This window comes from Atractosteus spatula, chromosome 3, assembly GCF_055471065.1.
Source record: "Atractosteus spatula isolate fAtrSpa1 chromosome 3, fAtrSpa1.hap1, whole genome shotgun sequence".
NCBI lineage: Eukaryota > Metazoa > Chordata > Actinopteri > Semionotiformes > Lepisosteidae > Atractosteus > Atractosteus spatula.
Window position 1 is genome coordinate 24,911,773 of NC_142708.1, and position 22,500 is coordinate 24,934,272.

The following is a 22,500-nucleotide window of genomic DNA, read 5'->3' on the forward strand; positions in this document are numbered from 1 at the left end:
CATACATTATCTACAGCTAACATACTGTATGTTGTCAAAACCAATGAGACAATGAGGCAATGTTTAATGGATAGGGAAGGTTTGATTCCATAATGGACCTAAATCGAGGAAACTGAAATGGGACAGAATTAGCTTCTCCTGTATTACAGTATATAAAAATAACAATGGCAAAAAGGTAACTAGTAAAAAAATATGATAAGCCTGATCTTATTTTTTAAATTATATTTTGGAATAATCTAAAAAAATGGCAGAAATTGGTTGACATGGTCTTCTAAACACATTTCTCATGAAGCCACAGGGCCACTCCAAGTTAAACTAGTAGCAAAATACTAGTATTAAGTATGGATGTTTAATATATTTTATTGAGACTGAATGAACTAGTGTAATTTAAATACAGTGGAATTTACAAAGGTACTAAAGAACCTCCACTAAGTTTAGAATTCAGCTATATTGCATATGTGCTAACTAAAACTACTCTCTCTCTCATATTATTCCTGTCCTGTGTAGAATTAATTGATTTCTGTAAAATATTTAGTAGATTTTAAGTTGCTCATGCTTACTCTAATATGGATTGAATGGCCGTTGCAGGTCTTCTAATTCAACCTGAAAAAAGGCTCCACACAGCTGGCAAAAGAACATCCCAGGGGCATGCATTATTACACAATCCTTTGAGTCTTTTTAAAAAAGCATTTAATAAAATAATGCAGTATTGTTGTTCAGCAAAATTTTAAAAACACAACTGTACATTTTTGAGACAAAATCTAACAATGATAGCATCAGGAAAGTTTAAAGATTTGGGAGTGTCGCTGCATACCATAACACCTGCGTCCACTTTCTGATAGGATGAATCCTGGCCTGCAGACACATTCAAAGCTTCCCAGATTGTTGAAGCAGGAACCAAATAAGCAGATATTGGGGTCCTCATCACACTCATTGATATCTAGGGCAAGTCAGAGAGAATGCCTCAGTAAACTGAAGGATCACAATCATTCTTTGCACAGTGAAGGGTTTCCACATCGAAGGGTTCAACAGAAAAAGAAGAAAAGAAAAAGTACTGTACAAACTGAAGCAAGGACTCCTCAAGGAGTTCTCAAAGAACTGTATTGAATTGATTAAAGAATTTCAGTGCTTTCAACAGTTATGAATCAGTGTGCTGCTTGGCACACAATAACTAAATCCAAAAAAGTGAGTGACTACTCTGTCTCCCCTCATTGTCAGTGGAGAGTGAAGGGAACCAGACAAAGACAGAAACATTATGGTTGGAGACCGCAGATGAAATCAAGCCGTGGCCTTTTTTGGAATATAAGTACATTCTTCATACAGAACTCAAACCAGTAATTTATTTTACTAACCACACTGCACACACATATAAGCAATGTTAGCATACCACAGGAAGAAATTTTGCTTTCATACTTTAAACAGAAAGTAGCCCACTGGAATCTTGCCAACTAGTCTGACATTACCAATACAGCGGCAGTAAGCCTGTACCGCAACATTGGAACTTTTCTTCAATTTGGAATCAACAATTATTATTGTAATGCCAACACAATTCCTGAAACAGCAAATTGTGTTTTTTTTGACATCCTGACTTCCATTTATGCAGACATGTATGGAAGTGGAGGAGCACTCCTTTGACTTGCTCATCTTCAAGCCATTCACAGCTTTTAATACAGCAGTGGCATCAAAGCATGACCTTCACAGATGGTACTGACTCCAACTGCCAGGGAGGCAGCAGGGGGTGCTCTGTCACTGAGACCCTCACCAAGCCCCTGCCAATTAATCTCACCCTACCTTCAACGCTGCTCAGTCAACTGTGAGCCACAACTTGGAGAATCCTGGCCACAGTTGGATAGTGACCTGTGAACAAATAACTCACCCTGTGGTTGGGTGAGGCCCTTATTCATCCATCCACCTCAGGGTAGTGAGGGAGTCAGAGCCTATCCTGGCAAGTAATGGGCTTAAGGCATTACACTTGATGGGTAATCACAGGGCAGACACAAACGAAGATACACGCACACCTATGGCTAATTTCCCCAAATGCTATTTAACCTACTGTACCAGTATTAGACAGTGGGAGGAAAACAAAACATTCAGATGAATCCTACACAAACATGGGGAGAAATACAAACTCCATGCAGATAGTGCCCCAAATCTAGAACTGAACCCTGGGTCCCAGCTCTGTGATGCAGCAATGCTGATCACTGCACCACTGTACCGCCCCTATAAGACTGTAATGACTACTATCCAAGTGGGCATTTATAAAATGGCCTTACCAATACAATTGTCATTATGCACAATGTATCCAGGAGGACAAAGACAACGGAATGTTCCATCAAGGTTCTGACAGGTTCCTGGCGAGCACGTTCCGGGTAATGTCAAACACTCATTAATGTCTGTTTTAAGTTAAAAAAAGAGTTAAAAAAGTTTTTAGAGAGTAAGAAATATTTTTTTACATCAGTTCTAAATTACTCAGTGTAATACAGTGCAGGATATACTATTTCCAAAAGTGTTTGCTTACCAATGCAGTTCTTTCCATCAGGTGTAAGTTCATAGCCCTCCTCACACAGGCACTGGAAGGATCCAATACTGTTGATGCACTGGCCATTTCTACAGAGCTGTCCATAGGAAGACCTACACTCATCAATATCTAGAATGAAATTAAAAAATACATGTTTTTACATATGTCTGCATATCTTTGGTATTTAGTGCAATAGGCGGTTTCATGAAAGTAAGCAACTGCAGACATGCTAAGTGACTGTTGTGTCATTGAATGCATGTGACATAAAGTGACTGTAGAAGCTTGTTAAAATGAGGTTCATGTTGCAAAACCTCCCACGGTTGTATTTTAAAAGTAAAACATCACGGCACACAGGGCCCCACCTATGCAGTCGTTGTTATGTGTAAGCTCAAATCCTGGATAACACAGGCAGTTGTATGAGCCCACAGTATTTTTGCAAGTTCCGTTTCCACAAGGCTGCCGTTCACATTCATCAATATCTGAAAAAATGAAAACACACAGAAATTACCCATCTGGAACAGCAGAGGGAGCTCTCACCTTTCAGGGCTCTCACAGTTTACCATCTGATTGCCACCATCTTTTAGAAATTCTCAAATTGTCCTAGTCTATGTAAGTAGTGCCAACTGACAGTATGGGAAAAAAAACAGTTTAAATGTTGAATAATTAAAGAAGGGCAAACCAAGTTATTTGTTATATTATTATAGATACCACCTTATAATTATATTTATTTCTATACAGTACTTGACTCAACATTGACTTGTATAGACTTATAACAACAACAAGTTTGAGACAATGGTTTACTTCAAATGTGGCTCCATGACACATAGTTGAAAGGGAAAGGTTTCATTCAACTAGTAAGTGTGCACTCACCCATACACATCTTCCTGTCTGGGGTTGCCTTGAAGCCATTGTGACAGACACACTGGTATCCTCCCAGCAAGTCTCTACATTCCCCGTGGCTGCAGACATTGGGAATTTCCAGACACTCATTACGATCTTTAAGGAGGGAAAGTTAGATATCAAGGTCAAAGCTCAGTGGATGTTCTCTGCTAATCAACATCACCCATCACAAGTATTTTTAGAAAGCACACACTGCCAAAGTGTATATTTCCATCTCCCCCACCTTTTCCTTACACCACATCTCTTGGTCATAAAGCTATAGACCTTCCCTGGCTGAGTAGTTGAGTTAATTGGCAGCCTCCATAGACAACAGGAGGCTATTTTCTGAAGCAGGGCTGCACACAAAAGATAATGAGATTGAGATTCTGAGATAAGGCACAACAAATTAAAATAACTGCCTGCTTATAGAAGTGAAGTAGCAGTTGCAAAAGAGGATTCCCTAAAAATCTGCATTCAGAATTTCAGTCAGGCTGTATTTTAATGATTGAGGATGAGTTTTTCCTCAGTTAGATGTTTTTACCATGAGCACCAAAAACATATTATAGAGTAGTGCTGTGCAACTGCCATTACATTTAAAATGTAAATCGAAGAAAAATTCGGTATTAACAGAACCTAAAATACATAATACTTGACATCCCAATTTATATTAAGCTGCAAAACAAAAAATGTTTGAAATCCCATGAATTTAAGATGAATTACAGTTATTGGTTTTAAGTAAAACTGAACAGTTGTAGTGGTTAATTCCCTTGTGAAAAGTAGAAGGTAGAAAAAATGTTCTGAGCGGTCTTCAGGTTTAAGGGAAATGTATTTTTAGTAACTCATGTTAATTCAATCCATTCAACCCTCTTTGGTAATATTGTTCACAATAAAAATAATATTGGTTTATGTCTGTCAGGAAATGTATGAATAATGTATACTAATAATCGAAATTTAAAACCGATGCCCTAATTACCCCATGAATTTGTAATCAATTACAACATCAAAATGCATTATTTCACTTATCCATTTAATAAAAAGTGTACATTCAGAATACAAAAGAATAGAATCACAAAATCAAGGGTCACTGCTTCATGGCAAATATGTAATATTCATGTACGTGCAATAATATAGAGAGCAATATTCTCTGACAAATCAGTTCAGAGGTGAAAAGCACAGTTCTGCGTTCATTAGGAAAAGAAAACATGCAGTAATTTCTACCTTTGCTCTTATTCCCAGAAACTAAATAAATTAGATTTCATTTTGAGAGATTCAACTGTGTTGAATAAAGGTCCTCAGTGACATTCTGTACAGTACACATCAATGATGTTCTATACCTACAGTACGGTACAGTACATTCAAGTGATCACAGCACTGGGGAACATCAAAGCTGCTGTCTACTCCCCTACCCTCTCAAGTTCTCATTGCACTTTTTCGAAAGAATGTTCTGGCTAAATTCCATTCTGGGCTTGTACAATCTGGCCTCCCTAAATGTAACCTTTTAATTCAATTGGTGAAGTAATTTCTCATTTCTCTACCTAATGTAGAGAATTTCTTGGTGTAATAGTGCTGCAGGCGCATAATGGCCGCCATGCATATAAATCTATAGTGATACACTATATACTACAGTGATAGATGTACAGTAGTGGGTCTTCTATATTTATAACACTTTTGGATCTGGGATTCTTTGGGATGAAAAGCACTTTATAAATGCAATTATTATTACAGTGCAAAAATAACAGCATGGAAGAACTACAAGAAAGCTTAATAACGATACTGTACACTGATTTTTTGTTATGGATAGAATTGTGCATGTTTTTTTCCACAGACACTTGATTTGTGTAGCTGTGTGGACAATATCATTTTAATAGTTTCAGAAGTTCGTACCTTGTGAAGCACATACCCAAGTAACATTTGTTTCTATGCATTTGTTCCTAAGCATCTGTTTTGCAGGTTCACTAAATTATACAGACAAATTACATCAGGACTCACCAATGCATGCGCCATTTGGAGAGAGTTTGAATCCATCAGAGCATTCACAACGATAGCTGCCTGGGCTGTTGATACAGTCTGCGTGGCGCTGACAGAGATTATCTCCATTGCTGCACTCATCAATATCTGAAAAACAACATAATCTTATAGACTTACCAAAATTGGATATTTTTATTAAACAGAAGTTCTGCTGGGTTATTGTCCAAATTCTTATCAATCAAAAGACATCTAAACCTCCACACACACCCTAACATCAATCACACACTAAAAAAGTGAATGAAAAAAGGTTTTGTTCAAACCAGGGGGAAAAGATATCAAGTTATGCAATATTAAAAAAAATTGGTAATAAATGTAGTCAAATCATAATTAATTTGACATATTAACAATGATTCTTTTATCAAACACATTTTTATCTTAGTAAATTGTTGTTAAACCCTTAAAAGAAATAAACTCATTTTTGCAACACAATGTACAGTAAGTATATAGAAATAACTTTTCAAATCCTGAATCTTAAACTGGTTAATTTGAAAGATATACTCACTAGCACGTGCTATGATGTCTTCAATACATCATGGGGGAAAATAGTATAATTTAAAATATATGCTTAATAAATGAGAAATTATGATACTTAACAAAGGTGACAATCTGTTAGGTTGCCTGTTAGTTAAATCAGTGAACAATATTTGAAGAGTTGGAGGGGGTCAATAGGTCTAGGACTTGGTACCTTAAATGCAACAGAAATCTCATAATTAGATTGTCGGAAAGCCCCCAGGCTCACAACAGACAAAGGTTTATTTGTTCATAAAAGCATATTGTTTTGCTAGTGTACTATATTTTTATTTTATAGAATTGTTTCTGATTTTCCTAATACAATGAGTAGGCTCTTAGTCAAACATTCATTTCAGTATCTGCTGCCAGGTATGCCCTTCTAAATATGGGCTTCATGCTAGTTTCACAACAAAAGTGAAAGATCTCTTTATTGGCGATATACTGTACAAGTTCTTGTATTAGGAATTTGTCTTTTCATATACCCCAGCTTGCTCTCCATGAGACACACAGACAGGGAGAGAAGCTGGGGGTCAGAGTGCAGGGTCAGCCATTGTACAGCGCTCCTGGAGCAGCTGGGGTTAAGGGCCTTGCTCAGGTGCCACAGATGCAGATCCTTAGCCACAGAGCCACCGCACCACCCCAAAGAAACTGTATAAAGTAAGACTCGCAATGAGGACAATTTCAGCTTGAATTTGAAAACTGGACTGACTTAAAAAGATTCAAGGATTTTTGGGTTTTCCAATAATTGACCGCAGTAAGAGTATTATGATACTAGGCAGAGGGGTTTTGCTGCTGTCTGAAAGAAATTAACTCTAATATACATCATCTACATGAAGAGCTGAGAAAGAGACTGTGGAGATCATACAAAATACAGACAGACAGTGTGCTAATATTTTGAAAAGAAAAAAAAATCTAAAAGAATGGAAAAGCAAACCAAGTCATACAGAATGAAACACAACACCCACACTGTCTCAAGTCTAAAGTTCTTCCTGCCCCCTTGTAAAGTTGACAAAAACTGCTGTTTGATTTGACTAAAAATGGACCTAATCGCCAGCTACAGTTACCATCCTCTGTGGTTGCAACTACTTTTTCAAGACAGGAAATACCAGATCCCCTTTTATGTGCTCCATAGGAAAGCATATATCTTTAGAGAAACACACTGTGAGGAGGCTACCTGATGAGCCTTCCTTCAAAGCTAGGCAATGCACACACCAGGCAATGGTTAGTTATTGCAGACAAATTCGCTGCCCAGTTGTCATAAAACTGAACTTTCATAAACTGATTGTGGTATCAGCTGTATGAAAATGTTGATAAGACAGGAAAGACTATGATATTAAACAATAAATCTATATATAGAAGCTGTTTGATCAGCATTAATACCATTAATGCAGATTCTGTAGAAAAAGCACTGAGAAATGACAGAGAGAAATGAGAAATGGCTGCATTTACAATCTGCTGCATACCTTCACAGATTAAGAGCAGGTCATTGTAGCTGAAACCAGTTGGACACTCGCAACGGAAGCTTCCTATCTGGTTAATGCAAACACCATTGGCACATATCCCAGGAATCTCTCGGCACTCATCAATATCTGCATGGGAAGGGAGATGCTCACAGCTTAAAATTCCTCCAGGTTTTCTCATTGTTGTGAATGTCTCTCAAGATAGCAGTAAAATTTATCGGTTTGCATTTTGTCGACATTAATGACATGCTTTAAAAATGGATTTAAGTGGTATACTTAACAAAATAGGATGACAGGAAATGTATATATTTTTCATCATGCATACTCCCATGGTAATTAGATGAACCATGTGCAATAAGCGTATGTGGTTATTACATTCCATAAAACCTTTCACTGTAAAAGACATAAAGTACGTGTTCTTTATGTTGAAAAGTATCTTATTCTACTTATATACTCAGCACTATATTTATATATTAGCAACTAATTTGATCAAATCTGTTGTATTCACATTGGCAGAAAACAGGACTGAACATACAGTAGTACTTTGAGTAAATGACTGCTTAATAAAGTCATATAAATGTCCAATTCTGATACCAAAACTAAAAAACAAAAGAGCCTGTTCTTTCAAACCAATTATTTCAAATAGATTCAAGAAAAAAAAAAACTGGTACAATAGTTATTCAGGATATAGAATGCAAATATTATGTATAATGTAAGAGAAGGGCCAACATTTCAGACAGAAGCATGATCTGGCCAAAACATCTGATCTTCTGCTATGTTTTTAAGAATAATGTAACAGTTTCTATGTTCTGATGAGTCAGGTCTTTGTGGTCATTTTACCATGTATGGTATAATGTTATTAATGAAACACATCCATTTGTATTCTTCAAAACACAGAATGACATTAGACACACTGTAGGAATTTTTATTGTGTCTTACCCACAGCTTTTCCAGTTTCAATGTCAAAGTAGAATCCAGGGAATCCATTCCCACACAGTGTGCGATAATCAGCTGGTAAGACAGAAGTCACATGCTGCATGAGATGCAAAACAACCATTGGCACTCCTTTAAACATTATTTTATATAGCGCCTTCAAAGGTGGCCTCTCAAAGCGCTAGTCACCGTTAATAGCTTATTCCCTGCCAGAACACAGTAATTTCCCCTATACAGAATGGGTGTTCTCATATTGAGGTATTGAACAGTTACAGCACTAGACTTAATTGACTAATAAAATAACTGATACTGTAACTCTATACTTACACGTTCCAGGAGTTGGGCAAGTTTCACAGGGTTTGTTCCAGGCCTTCCCAACATTGTAGGCACAACAGCAGAGCCTCTTTGTGATGTTAAAAGCCAATTCATTCTCACAGGCAGTTCCATTGTAGTTTCTGTAACACAAACTCTTCCTCATATCTGTTGAAGAGCAGAAATGATAGTATGTGATGTTCATCTTTACAAAGGTTTAAAAATGTTCGTCATGACCATTAATACTTAGAGAATAAAATATATAAATCGTGCAGAGTGGACTGTATCATTGTTCCATGGTAGTGTTTGCTTTGACTTACCCATACAGTTGTTTCCACCATTGACCTGCATGTACTCCTGAGGGCACACACATGTGTAGTTACCCAGAGTATTGTAACATGTGCCAGGACCACAGATTCCAGGATGGGTGATACACTCATCAATATCTGCAAAAAACCCACAAAAGTTCTATTTGTTTGTTGCAGTCAATAAATGTGAAACAATGACAAAGATTCTGTAGTTTGCCACATTTAAATGCTTTTGAGGTGAATTATTTTTATAGTAAAATTGGGGTTTTATCATAGCACACGAACATTAAATTCCCTCTTACCTTCACAGATCCGACTCTCGTCATTGAGGTAGTAGCCAGATGGGCATTCACACTGGAAACTGCCAAAGGTATTGATACAGTTTCCTCCCTGGCACAGACCTGGCAACTCCTGACACTCATCAATATCTGTAAGCCAAGAACACACTTGATGTAAGCTTCAAAATGGCCTATTTGTGTGGAAACTGAAGAGGCTTATCTTATCTTACCCTATGTACTTCCAAAAGAACTTACCTTCCAATAATATTGTAATGGGGTTGGTTCTAAACCCTTCTCCTCCTGGGCAGAGCGTGTTATACTCAGCTGGGAAAAGATTAAAAAAGATTAAAAAAGGCTTGTATAACTATTGGTTGGATTATAAGAAGTTTACTCTGTGTAGATTTCTCTGAAAAGAAACCTAGAGTTTCTATAAACTTTTTTATAAGTGCTTCATTGACTGCCTTTTCAAACATAAGGACATTTAGTTTGGCTCCATAATCTACTACAGGTCAACCTCATTCTAAACTATGTGTGTTTATATACAGTACAAATGACAGTATTTGGAAGGTTCGCTTACTTGTGTTGACAGCTGGGCAGTGCTCACAGGGGTTTCCCCAGGCTCTTCCCAGGGAGCAGCAGCAGGAAGAGCGACTAACCAAAACCCCGATCTCCACGCTACAGGACAGCCCATTATCACCCCGGAAACCAACCTCCAAATAGCAGTTACCAACTCGAGTGTCTGAAGAACACAAAAAGAACATTCTTAGGTGTAGGGGGTGATCCCAGGAATCCTGGCCAAATTTCCCATTGGCCTCCTAATAATCCCCATCTCTGAATTGGCTTTGTCACTCTGTCTCCTGATAGCTGGTGTGTGGTGAGCATACTGGCGCACCATGGCTGGCATCGCATCATCCAGGTGGGGCTGCACATTGATGGTGGAGGGGAGTCCCCATTACCTGTAAAGCACTTTGAGTGGAGTGTCTGGAAAAGTGCTATGTACTGTAAGTGTTAGGAATTATTATTCTTTCTCTCCCGTATTTAACAATCCTAAAATAAACACCTTATTTGTGCATAAATTAACTTTTATTTATTAATCTGAAGTCATCAAGGTTTTTTGCCAATGAATCTAATTTTAGCTGGTAGTCTTAATGAGACTAGTGCTTTGGAGCTCCTCAGTATTCATTTTTTGTTGTGTCATCGATGTCACCTTAAAGGGATTTCCAAAGTTTCGGGACAAGAAACTACCGTAATGTCATATAAATATACAAAAGAGTTTTTGGCTAACAAAATACAAAACCTTACCAACACAACCGACCCCAGTTGGATTCAGCTCAAAGTCAGGTGGGCAGTTACACTCATAAGATCCAGCAGTGTTCTTACACAAGCCATTTACACAGCTAATGGGATTCAAGCACTCATCAATATCTGCAAAATAACAGCAATACTGCTCAACATATAATAAAAAAAGCATCTACAGTATAAAGAATCTAGAGTCAGGTAAAAAATAAATCAGCATTGTGCCTTTCAAAACAACTATTACAAGACATTTCATAGCAAATCTAAAATGAACAATAAACGTTAAAAAAAAACTATTAGAAATCTTACATATTTTAATAATATACAGGATAAGGTGCAGAGGGAAACCAGATTAAAACAGGAGGTCATTGACTTATCTTCAAAGATCTTCAGGAATTTAGAATTACTAACAGATTCCAGGGAATTCCAAACTGCGCAGATGGAAAAGGCTCTGGTAAAGCCAGCCAGAGGAGCATGAATTTTAATTAGGGATCATAGGGAGTCTTTTTTAGGATTAAGATTTCAAACACAAGATAAAACAAATGGTATCCATGAAAAAACTGCCAGATTGTGTCTCTTGGTGTAGAACAGCGCATAAAATTTAAACCATGTTTCCATCTTTTAATTACAGACTTCAGAGACCCTCCCTTTACAGGAGGTTCACGTCTTTTATTATATAAGCGGATCCAGTCAGGTGCTACTGATATAGAAGAAACAGTATTAAAGTTTCAGTTGAACTACTGACTGAAATGTCACTAAAGCAGTAAAATGCCATTACATTATTTCTTCCACAGCAACTTATACTTGTGACTTTAGCTGACTACAATAAACACAATGCTCCGACATTAGAAAATGTGCTCCCATGAAACATTGCCAGTGCATTTTTTTATTTCATTGAAAGGGAATACATTAGGTTCTCACATTTGTAGTATTTTCACTAGCTGCATGTACTGTATGTAGTATTTAGCTGCACTGTTACATGCATTAGATGATGCTTGACTGTTATTTGTTATTGCCTGGAGTACAATCACTTATTTGAAATGTGCTCTTCAAACATTTAAAAAGGATGGCAGTGGATGTTCTTTCCTTTGCTCCCTTTCTAGATGCTCCCACATGTGTTCTAAGAGGGTCAGCAGTGAAAATATTTTTATTGCATTTGAAAATCTCTATCAAGACATTAGATTTCCAGGCTGATTTTTCACAATAACAATTCTACCAAAAAAAGACTGCACTCAAGATATACAAAATGTTGAAATACAAAATGTCATTAGTCTTTTCATTTTACACATTTTCTTCTGTAAAAGAAATCTTGGTTTACGTTATTTATACTGTAGGTCAAATTAAATCAATGGATATCAGCACAAAGCCGTCTTCTAAAGTATAGTACTGGACTGTGATGAACTGTGATGAACAACATTCTTTAGGAGCTTCTGTACTACTACAATAATAATAATCCAAAGACATTAACCACTCTACTCTGCTGAATTTATAAAGTAAGAAGAAGATTAAATTTGCCACCCATTTTAGAAACAGCCTACTGACCTGTGCAGTTTCCACCAGATCTGTCCAATTCATACCCATCATCACAAATACATCTGAACATTCCTGGCAAATTCTTGCAAGTGCCAAACACGCATATATTCTGGAAGGTACATTCATCAATATCTGCAAACAAGGTTAAAGGGAAATTAAAATTATGGGGTATCAATAAGGACATGTGAATCACTGCTATGCTGTGTTTTTGTGGTACACATTTACCTTGTATAAATAAATGAGAAAAATAAAGACAAAAATGCAGTAATATGTTTGTTTGGGGACTAAAAAATGAAGATGACCACATAACCATAGGACAGACAACAAAGATGGGATGTAAAAGTAGTATTAGAGAAGTGTAGAACAGACAGAGAAGGAAAAGGACCAGAAAGAGTGAGTAACAGCCTTCAATCTTCACTGATGGATCTCCATGATAAATCGAAATCTACCATGCATTGGGTACTGAAGGGTCTTAGATTAAATTTAGGAAAAGGATCTTTCATACAGTATCTTCAATATTATGGAACTATTTAAGTTTCACCAGGCAGAGTTTGTCACTCGTTTATTTGAATTTTTGTTAAGACTCACCTGCAGAGGATTTTATAAAAGCCAATCTAACTCTCACAAAGATTTGAGTTTGCTTCTAAGTGCATTAGGAGAGTTAATGTTAAGGATATAGTGAAGGAAGCTGATACAAGACAAAAGGTGATAAGCTTTTCTTTTGAGTCTTATGTGTCACTTCACATAATTGTTATACATAATTGTCTTTTAAACTATTCCCTGTTTATTTCTACAGCACTAATTTGTTCATGTCAAATTAACCTAGATTACCTCGTTAAGTTTCCCCTGAGCAGTCATAATGGGGTGTGTCATAACTTAAAATCCATAAATTGTTTGCGCTCAAGTAGGTTTCAAAACTGATGCCATTATTAGGCGAATTATTTTGTTTTTCCTTAACCTCTGCTATTTACTAACACCCCTCTAGGTTACAACTACAAAGGATAAAGTATTGAAATGAGTGAAATTTTATCATTCTTGAACTGCTTTACCACTGAAAGAACTATTTTATAACACGACCCTTGAGGTATAACACAACTTTATAATTAATACTCTATGTTTTACTAATGTCTTTTTCTCACAGCTTTTTCGAAAGTGTTTTTATCCAATACTTTTAAAGAAATACAGTAACTGCCATTCATTTAGAGTGGGGATTACAAAAAAATACTGTCCTTATTTTTAAAGCGGGGATTTCATTCATAGTATTCTAATTAATGAGTAAAAAATTGTTTATAGCATCAGAGGAGGGATACATCTCCGGTAGTTGAGAAAAGTTGAAAGGACACAATACAGATCCGAATCCAAATGTATTTTTCACAGGTGCAGATCAAGGTTTCAGCATTCTGGTATAGTCATTTTAAATTGTAGTTTCACAGAATGTTCACAGAATAACACTGTAATATCTGTTTTAATATAATATCAATATAATATATATAATATAATATTCGTTATGGTCATTTTAACTAAAAGCATTTCACTGTGTTATATTTCTAAGCATGATTTATGTGGTTTTACAGTCTGAAACCAGTTGTAAAACATTTTTACAGTTGTAAACACATTACAAGATGCAATTTTATGATCATTCTCTCTGGGACAAAACTAGTTTTTACAAATAAATTTGTGAGATGCTGCAGAGAAGAGGTCTGCTTATGATTTTTACTGGCAAACAGTCTGGGCTTGTCCAGCCAAGTTTTAACACACTAAATCTTGGCGTTTTGTCAGGGTAGACTTATTAAGAATGAAAATACTTTTTTTTTGTTTCCTTGTGAGGCTCAATTGAAGCAATTTACTTTTATGTCTGGGTCATGCTCCCTGTCTTTGTTTGAAGGGGCAGGCCACAGCAGTGTGTGTTATTCCGTGGTTTTCCAAAACACTGCCAATTCAGGATCTCAGGCAAGGGCTGTGATGCTGGTTACCCACCTTGGCAGGACTTGCTGTCTGGGGCTGGCGTGAAGCCCATCTCACATTCACACCGGTATGTTCCCGGGGTGTTCAGACACTGTCCATTCTCACAGAGATTCACATTCTCTGCACACTCATCCACATCTGGAAGGAAGAAATATTACAAAGATGTCAAAACACATGGATTGTGCAGTGTTTTTAGTTCAGAGATTACAAATGACATGTTAGCAAAAATAAATGCAAAAGATAGAAGCTTTTAAAACTCTTAATACAATATATACTATTTCCGAAAGTACTGGTAATACATACTCAATTAATCATTAGTGATGATAGCACCAGATGGTTACATTCTGTGAATGCTTGGCTTGTGTTACAGCTCTTAAAGGGTTTACAAAGTGTTGCCACAAATGCAGTTTAAAAAAATATATATTTCAATCACAGGGATACACATAAGAACATAATGATTTCCAAAAGGTTATCCGGTCTATCTAGAACATTTTCAGAAATAAAACTGAAATGTCATTGTTTTTGCTGTTTTTTTCCTTACCTGAACATGTATAGCCATCCCCTGAGAACCCCTCTGCACAAGCACAGCGATATGATCCAGGTGTGTTTAGACACTTGGCACTGGGGCTGCACTGATGTGTCCCATTAGCACATTCATCAAGATCTGTGTGTGGAGATAACATGAAGAGAATAACTGAACAACAGTTATGACAGCATATTCGTATTTAGTTCTATTTCTCTTTTTTTGAAGATCATAAGAAAGGTTGCAAACAGGAGAAGCTCAGCTGACCTACAGTATCTGGTACATTTGGTAGTTAGATGCTTATTGATCCAAGGTTCTCAACCAGGCATATCTTGAAGGAAGCCTTATCATGGCTGCATAGCCTGTTCTATACTGCCAAAACTCTTAGGGTAAAAACATCTCAGTTTTAACTGTACTTCTTTCTATTTATGTCATCTGGTTTAATCTCACTGTGTATCTCCTTTTCTATTACTACATGTTGTAAAGCCTTTGTTTCACCTTCCTTGGGAAAAGAAAAGGTACATTTATACAATCTATAAAATGACATTTTATACTCTTTCAGAGAACATACAGAATGACAGAATACATTCTTACATTTCAAGACAGCGCTTCATAAAAAATAAATGAATTAAAGATGCATTTTTATACAGCAACAACATGAATATGCAAAAATAATGAATTTGTGGATTTGTTAACTTCTCATTCTGTTCAGGTGTCCTGTTTGTGGATAGACTATTATTAGATAGATATTGTAAAAACATTATTATTCACAGCACAACACTAACACATTGGGTGCCTGGAACACCAAGACCAGTGTCTAGCTCTTCCTTTTTTCCTTTCCTCAGATTTCATACTTAGATTACCAGCTGGAGTTCCATCTTTCTCTGTTAGGATTCTTTTGTATCCAGTTTGGATTAATGCCTTTCCTGTTTATTAAAGAATTAATTTCCTTTTAAAATAACTTTTTTTTCTTTTTAGGGCTTTTAAAATACTTGAACAGAAAAGAATACAGTCATTTAAATTCTGAGAACATTATTCACTGTGTACTGATGAATGTCAGGGTTTTATTATTTTACATAATGAAATTTTAAATTGACCTTTTTTTTACATATTTAAAGTGCTTTTTTCTGAAGTATGGAAATATCATAATAGTACTATTGTTTCAGGTCTTTCTCCAAATCCAGTAACATCTGTTACAAATACTGTAGAAAAAAGAACTGCAGATGAGATACATGTTGCAGATGATGGTTTGCAATGTTACATTCCGAAACATAAAATTTTACATTAACACATTAACTAAAGCAAGATAATTGTGGCATCCTCTAAATGTAAACAATGTTTTGCTTTTTAAAAAGCCTTTATGTTAATCCATCAAAGCTAGTGTTACAGAAATTATGTCTCTGTTGCATTGTGTCTTTCATGCTAACTGTCTTATCAACCAGGGTCATCTGTACATTTTTGGGGTTGGAAACAAAAGCTAATTGAGAACAGACATGCTCTTCACTAAACCACTTATCTTTCTAAATTCTTTGAGAATAACCACCGAGTTCCCTATTATTTCCAGTATAAATCCATTGTAAAACTGTACAAGCCAGACTTCTGGCTTATTGGTTCTACTGACTGATTGGCTAATATAATACTGATTTGTATTATAATACTCTATGTAATGTTATCATTTATTTGTGATAATCTCCTAAAACTCTTTCAAAATAAGATATGTCTCTGGATTGTGGGAGGAAACCAGAGCATCTGGAGGAAACCCACGCAAACATGGGGAGAACATACTTGAGAGTATAAACTCTACGGGGATAGAACCTCAGGAATTGAACCAAGGGCCCCAGTGCTGCGAGGCAGCAATGCTAACCACTATATCAGTCCACAGTACATCTAAATTCAAAGGTGTTCCTTTAAATACTTTATCAATGTTATTCTGTTAAGCCTAACTGCACTGGCAATTAAAGTGGAACTTATTTCTTGTCATTTTTCTCCAGTTCCTACTTTTTATTTTAGTTCAGCTTACTTTCGCTTATATGCCTTATGGTGACTAAAATCATTAATGAGTCTGTGATCACTGGAGTTGTAGCAGTTGCTTTTATTGTTGTGACATGAATGCCCAAACAAGGTAACCAGGACACTGCAAAAGCTGATTGCAAATGTGTCTTTTAGATTACATTTTGGAGCAAACTGTGCTGCAAAATCAAGTCATCATTTTGTTTCAAAACATTTTTACGAATTCTCTCTCTGTCTAGCTTTAGACTCGATCTTCCATTCATTTTCTAACTGTTTCTTTCAGTTCATGGTTGCAGGGCAGATGAAGCCCATCCCAGCATGCAATGGGTGCAAGGCAGAGTACATCCTGGATGGGACGCCAGTCCATCATAGGACAGACACATACAGACGCGCACGCACTCACACCTACAGTAGGGCCAGTTTTCCAGAAGCCAATTACCCAAACAGTACATTTTGTATTTTGCTGGAGCACATACTGTACAAACTCCACGCTGACAACACTCCAAGTTAGGAATTGAACCCAGGTCCCCAGCTCCACGAGGCAGTAATGCTAATCACTGTGCTGCTGTGCCACTCTAGACTTGATCATGTATAGGTTATAAATTAATTTAGTGACAGAAAACATGCTGGAACATAGTGCAGAATGTTATCTAGAACTTTGGTACAAAATACTACTACTACTGCAAATCTAAGCAATCATCTATTCAGACAAGTCTAACCAGTTTTGTACATAAATAAAATATAATACCAGACATACAAAGTTCAGATAATATTGGCCTGAAAACATCTATTTGTTCAGTAAATAATGTGTCAACAAACTAAGAGTATAAAAGAGCACATATTCTGTTTTTGACCAAAAAACCTAGGAAAAAACAAAAAGCATTTCTTGCAACAGATCTGTCAAGTCAAAGCAGTGATGAGAGATGGCATTTTAAGTATATCTTAGTGTGAATTATTTCAGAATAGCAAGTAATAGACTCTATTCATATACGGTTTGGCACTGAAACCAAAATTAGTTTTTTACCACAAAGCAAACTATTCAGTCAACCAAACTCATGTTTTGAGTTTTTAAGTAACCATTTGATGGATTCATCTATATGGAAAAACCACATCACTTGACATCACACAAATGCAGAGATGAATTGTGGTTCAGTTCAACATACGTTAGAACTGAAATTAACAAATTGAGGTACAGTATATTTGATGGTAGTTATTTCAATAATTTATCAAAAATAATTATTTTAATTACTAAATCATTCAATGCTACATTATTTCTTAAAGTAGCCAACCACATCATAAAGTAGATATCTCCAGTGTTCAAGCTGTACAATTAGATCATAAACGTATGCCAATTTTAGCAGATATAAGTGGCTGACTTTTATGAATAACTATCCATTATATTACTTAACATATTTTGTACTGACAAAATGCTTTTAACATAACTTTCTTGAGGAAAAAATGTAGGTAGCAAAGAAAAATTATTTAAATGTTTTTTTTAAACAACATCAAGTGAGTTACATTATATTGTCATTTAAATCAAACTGCTTTAAATCTGCCAATGCAAAAATAATCAGCGCTCTTTGGTCTCCCTGATGTTTAAAGTATCTGTGCTTACCCACACATTTTATGCCATTCCCTACCCATCCCTCTTGACAGGCGCAGCGAAAACTCCCTGGCACATTGACACAGGAAGCGTGCAAGTCACAGTTGTGAGCCCCAATCTCACACTCGTCCACATCTAAACAAGAAAAAATATATTTACTAAAAATACAGCATCTCTAGTTAAAAAATGACTCAGACAATAATCTGTAGAATCAATTGTAGATCTGTGCTTTCACAAAACAAAATTTGCTGTTGAAAATGCTGAAAAATTTTCTCAAATTTGTAACAATGGTAGCGGTACAAATATTTACATGATTTACTCCTCTGTTTTCAGCCACAATAAGAGAGAAAGGAAAAAGTGCAGGCAGAATTATAAACATAAATAATCACCTTATGATTCTGCTACTGTACATTAGTCTCCCAAAAAGCAGTTTAATGGATATTTCTTCAGTGATTGATTTGGATTTTGCTATACTCCCCAACTTACATAAATCTGAGTTATTTAAATCCAACTTTAGAGAAAACGTTATGTGCAGCCTCAGGCTTGTTCTATATTGCATCATATGAAGATGTAACAGACATATGAAGTTCTGTTACATAAAGTTTTGAAGTGATCCTTGCTGGACTTACTGGTTTATCTGTGTCAGTGGAGAGTGGAAAAGTAGAAGAAGGGCTTATTGCCCTTAATGATTAACAGGTGCGTGCTAGGCACTGAGAGGGGATGAGAGAGAGAGAGTATAGCATACTGTACACCAACACACCATGTGGTAAGAAACAGGAAAATAAATACAGTAGCTTCCCCTTGTTAATGAACAGTCCCAGCAGACCATCACCAAGGCAGTGTGCTACAGTATAATGTAATATGAATATTGTAATAGTGTACTTTTATATTATTACAGTAATGTAATAAAGATAATGCTAACAGTTGTGAGTGAAAATGTACCAAATAATAAGACTGCCCTCTAACTTATGCAAATGAAGATTCACGTTAAGTTGTGTAGAATGTAACCCTTCCATAACTTGGGGAGTACCCGGATTTAGTCTTTGTCATTGCTGCCATAATACTCATGAGCCCGTTCAGTACTTTAAAATCTAAAACGGTTAATTATAGATCTTTTCTATAATGTGCTCCACATATGGAAGACAGGAAGATGGCTGTTTTTACCTGTGCAGCCTGTAGTTCCTTTCTTGACTGAGTAACCCATCTGACAGTGGCAAATAAAGGATCCTTTGGTGTTTTCACATTCCCCAAACATGCAAATGTTTGGATTCAGATCACATTCATTTACGTCTGCCATGAAAAACAAGGTCAAAACACACAATGTCTATCTATTCAGTAATAAAAGGCTGGCACTTCAGAAATATATGCTTACGTAAAACACATCATATAATATTTAGTATGTGGTACAATAAATTAGTAATAGAAGAACAGTTGAGCATGTGCTTTAGTTAATACGATCTTTCTGATTCTGTAAAACTGTTTATCATTATTGTTCTGAGTCTTAATGAAGGGAACATTTCACTTGAATCATTGACCTCAATAATACTGCACTCGTTATAAACCAATCTCTCAGTTCCCCCCCTTTGATGTCTGTCTGTATCTCCTGTCAGCTTTCATTATAGTACTTACTAAATTACCTCACAGAAGAATTCCATTTCATTTAAATCAGTTATGAAGTGTGGTTTCCTCGAAGTATTTCCATATGCCTATGCTATCAGGAGGACTTGGCTGAATTGTAAACTTATTTGCTAACAGTATACCCTTGGGATCACAGTTCAGATCCGGCTCCTCAGACACATAGCATGAGGAATTGGCATGTCTCTCTGCCACAAGAGAAGCCCCACAGACCTCTGAATTATTAAAACAAACCCTGCCTTCTCAGCTGGTGGAAGTTTGCAAGTATTGGTTTTGTTTTTTTTCTCCTGGCTTCTGTGTTTCTTGTAAGCTGTCAAACGGAGTCCCCCTCTTGGGGTAAAATTTGCTTTTAGAGTTTTTCAAAGTTTGGTTCATTTGACATGATGGCAAAATGCTATCACAGCATGGTCACATACCAACACAGATCTTCATATCCATAGACGTCATAAATCCATCATAACAAAGGCAGCGGTACTCTCCGGGAATGTTAGTGCACTGTCCTCCATCACATATGTCAGGGTTATCTTCACATTCATCAACATCTGTAGTGGGGAGAAACGATAAAAAACAACAGATGTTGAGCAGTTATTTCCTTGGTAGGAAAGACATCTCCCCCTCACCAGGCCTTCACATTGCAGCCCATTGCTGGCTGTGTACATACCTGTGCAGCTCCTATGGTCAGGCATCAAGGAATAGCCATCATTGCAAGCACACTCATAGCTGCCCTCTGAATTGGTGCAGTGGGTGTCACATCCTCCATTTTCAATTGTACACTCGTCAATATCTAAAAACCACGAGGAAAACAGCTCAATTTAAAGGCATAATACCTTTCCAATTTTTTTTTCTAACTCATTGTGACATTCCAAATACAGTACAAATTACATTGGATAAGCATTCTAAGCAGAGAGGTTAAATTTGAAATCTACAGGAGAATAAATACAGCACAATTTTTCTTAGTGACACATTCCTGCATGTAAGATGCATGTTCACGATTTACTGTTAAAGAGAGAATTTCTTATTCTGTATTATTAATATGTTTAGCACATGGCTACTCTTCAAATCATATCAATGACTTATTTAGTTAACTTTTCCATATCATATTAGTTCAGTTACTGTACATGCCATTCATAATACACAGAATGTGTAGGTACTTGGATTTGTAGGTTCTTGACATTTATTAAAGTACATGCCTCATAATTTAAGTATTGTGAACTTTTCGTCAATTTTATAGCAAAAATAAGATTATGCTGTAATTTGTTCATTATATAACATTTTTTTATTTGAATTGCTTCTTCTTAAATTGAGACTTACAAAACATTTTATACTCAGGTAATTCGTAAATGTCTCTCACCTACAGTAAGTGCAAGGAAAATATTGAACAGAGTGGCATAATCAGCATGCATTGGATATACAGTAAGTCTTTAGTGAAGAAGGCTTCAAAAACAGCTAAATATAAAACAAGCTTAATGCAGCAGTCTACGGTATGCCTGAGAATAAGTATTTTCCTCATCTCATTCACCATAAATACTAAGTAAGCACACAAGTACTTGTCTTAACGCTTCACATCTATAGCTTCAAAATTGTATAGTATAAAAAGTACAGTGATAGCTTCTCTAGTGATTTGCAATGCAAGAGTTGGCCTCATAGGGCCAGGAAGGACAACTCTAGAATCACAAATTCAAGTATTTGCACAACATTTTCAGTTCAGATAAAGACATCATTAACTCAGTAACAAACTGAAACAAACTTCTTAGTCCGACTAGCCTTGTTTCCATTTTTTTTCACAGCTGAGATTAAACTGTGTCACTGGACTTTGATGGCATCTGGTATTACAGCAATACAAAACATGACCAATGGTAAAATATTTAAGATCAGAATTAATGAGCATGCCCAAAGGAAACCTTACCAACACAACCCTGCCTGTCAGGAGTAGCCTGGTACCCAGAGTTGCAGGAGCACTGGTATGTACCAATCACGTTCACACACTTCCCATTCCTGCAGAGGCTGTCACTGAGGTCACATTCGTTGATATCTAAAGAGCATAAACATCACTCACAACCAGAACTGTCAGACAACAAACTGAAGAGCAGAGGTAGCTAAAGAAGCCAAGAAGAAAGGGTTCAAAACCTCTTTTAAAAAAAACCATAAAGAGAATGAATGACTCTAAGACCAGCTTGTGAACATCCTTTATTTCAGGAGAAAAACAATTTCATTTTAAGACTGTTGGTAAATAAGTATTATTTAAATACCAGTTAAATACTGGTAAATAAAGTTATGAATGGTTTAGCAGAAGTGTTGTAGCACTGAAAAGCTTCTCATTCTCAATGTTGATGGCTTCTGGAGAGAGTTCTCATTGAATGGGTTTCTACTTCCAAAGCAGTGTCTTCCCTCTGGATCAGGAGAGAGTTTCTATCTATATCCTTGTCAAAAGAAGCAAACATAATAATGATAGAGTGCTATACTGGGGATGCAAGACTCAAGAGTATGTCTCATTTCACTTATAGCACAATTATAAATTCTAAGAATAAATCCTGGTAGTGTGAACAATTCTTAAGTTTCTTCCTTATTCCTTGTCTGGGCTGCTCTGTCCACCTGGTCTCAGTCATTTTTTTTTCCTTCTGATAATTGTTCTGACAAGTAGTTTGCTTTATTTGCTTTCATGTCTTCCACAATTCCCTTTTTAACTTTTTATAGGTTTTTCTCCCAGTG

At 36.3% G+C, this 22,500-nt stretch overlaps 1 protein-coding gene across 1 annotated transcript in view; it reads right to left on the bottom strand.

Moving 5' to 3' along the window:
- Window positions 1-22,500, bottom strand: part of fbn2 (fibrillin 2) — a 111,052-nt gene that overhangs the window by 19,458 nt on the left and 69,094 nt on the right. The window contains exons 28-49 of the mRNA XM_088911126.1: window positions 21,698-21,823; window positions 20,453-20,575; window positions 20,208-20,333; window positions 19,321-19,446; window positions 18,169-18,291; window positions 14,562-14,684; window positions 14,033-14,158; window positions 12,065-12,187; window positions 10,529-10,651; window positions 9,804-9,965; window positions 9,482-9,550; window positions 9,251-9,376; window positions 8,961-9,086; window positions 8,656-8,808; window positions 8,335-8,406; window positions 7,399-7,524; window positions 5,387-5,512; window positions 3,389-3,514; window positions 2,881-2,997; window positions 2,519-2,647; window positions 2,274-2,393; window positions 815-940 (exon numbers count right to left, since the gene is read on the bottom strand). Of these exons, the coding sequence (XP_088767252.1) occupies window positions 815-940; window positions 2,274-2,393; window positions 2,519-2,647; window positions 2,881-2,997; window positions 3,389-3,514; window positions 5,387-5,512; window positions 7,399-7,524; window positions 8,335-8,406; window positions 8,656-8,808; window positions 8,961-9,086; window positions 9,251-9,376; window positions 9,482-9,550; window positions 9,804-9,965; window positions 10,529-10,651; window positions 12,065-12,187; window positions 14,033-14,158; window positions 14,562-14,684; window positions 18,169-18,291; window positions 19,321-19,446; window positions 20,208-20,333; window positions 20,453-20,575; window positions 21,698-21,823 (2,697 nt within the window). The remainder of the gene's footprint in view (window positions 1-814; window positions 941-2,273; window positions 2,394-2,518; window positions 2,648-2,880; window positions 2,998-3,388; window positions 3,515-5,386; window positions 5,513-7,398; window positions 7,525-8,334; window positions 8,407-8,655; window positions 8,809-8,960; window positions 9,087-9,250; window positions 9,377-9,481; window positions 9,551-9,803; window positions 9,966-10,528; window positions 10,652-12,064; window positions 12,188-14,032; window positions 14,159-14,561; window positions 14,685-18,168; window positions 18,292-19,320; window positions 19,447-20,207; window positions 20,334-20,452; window positions 20,576-21,697; window positions 21,824-22,500) is intronic.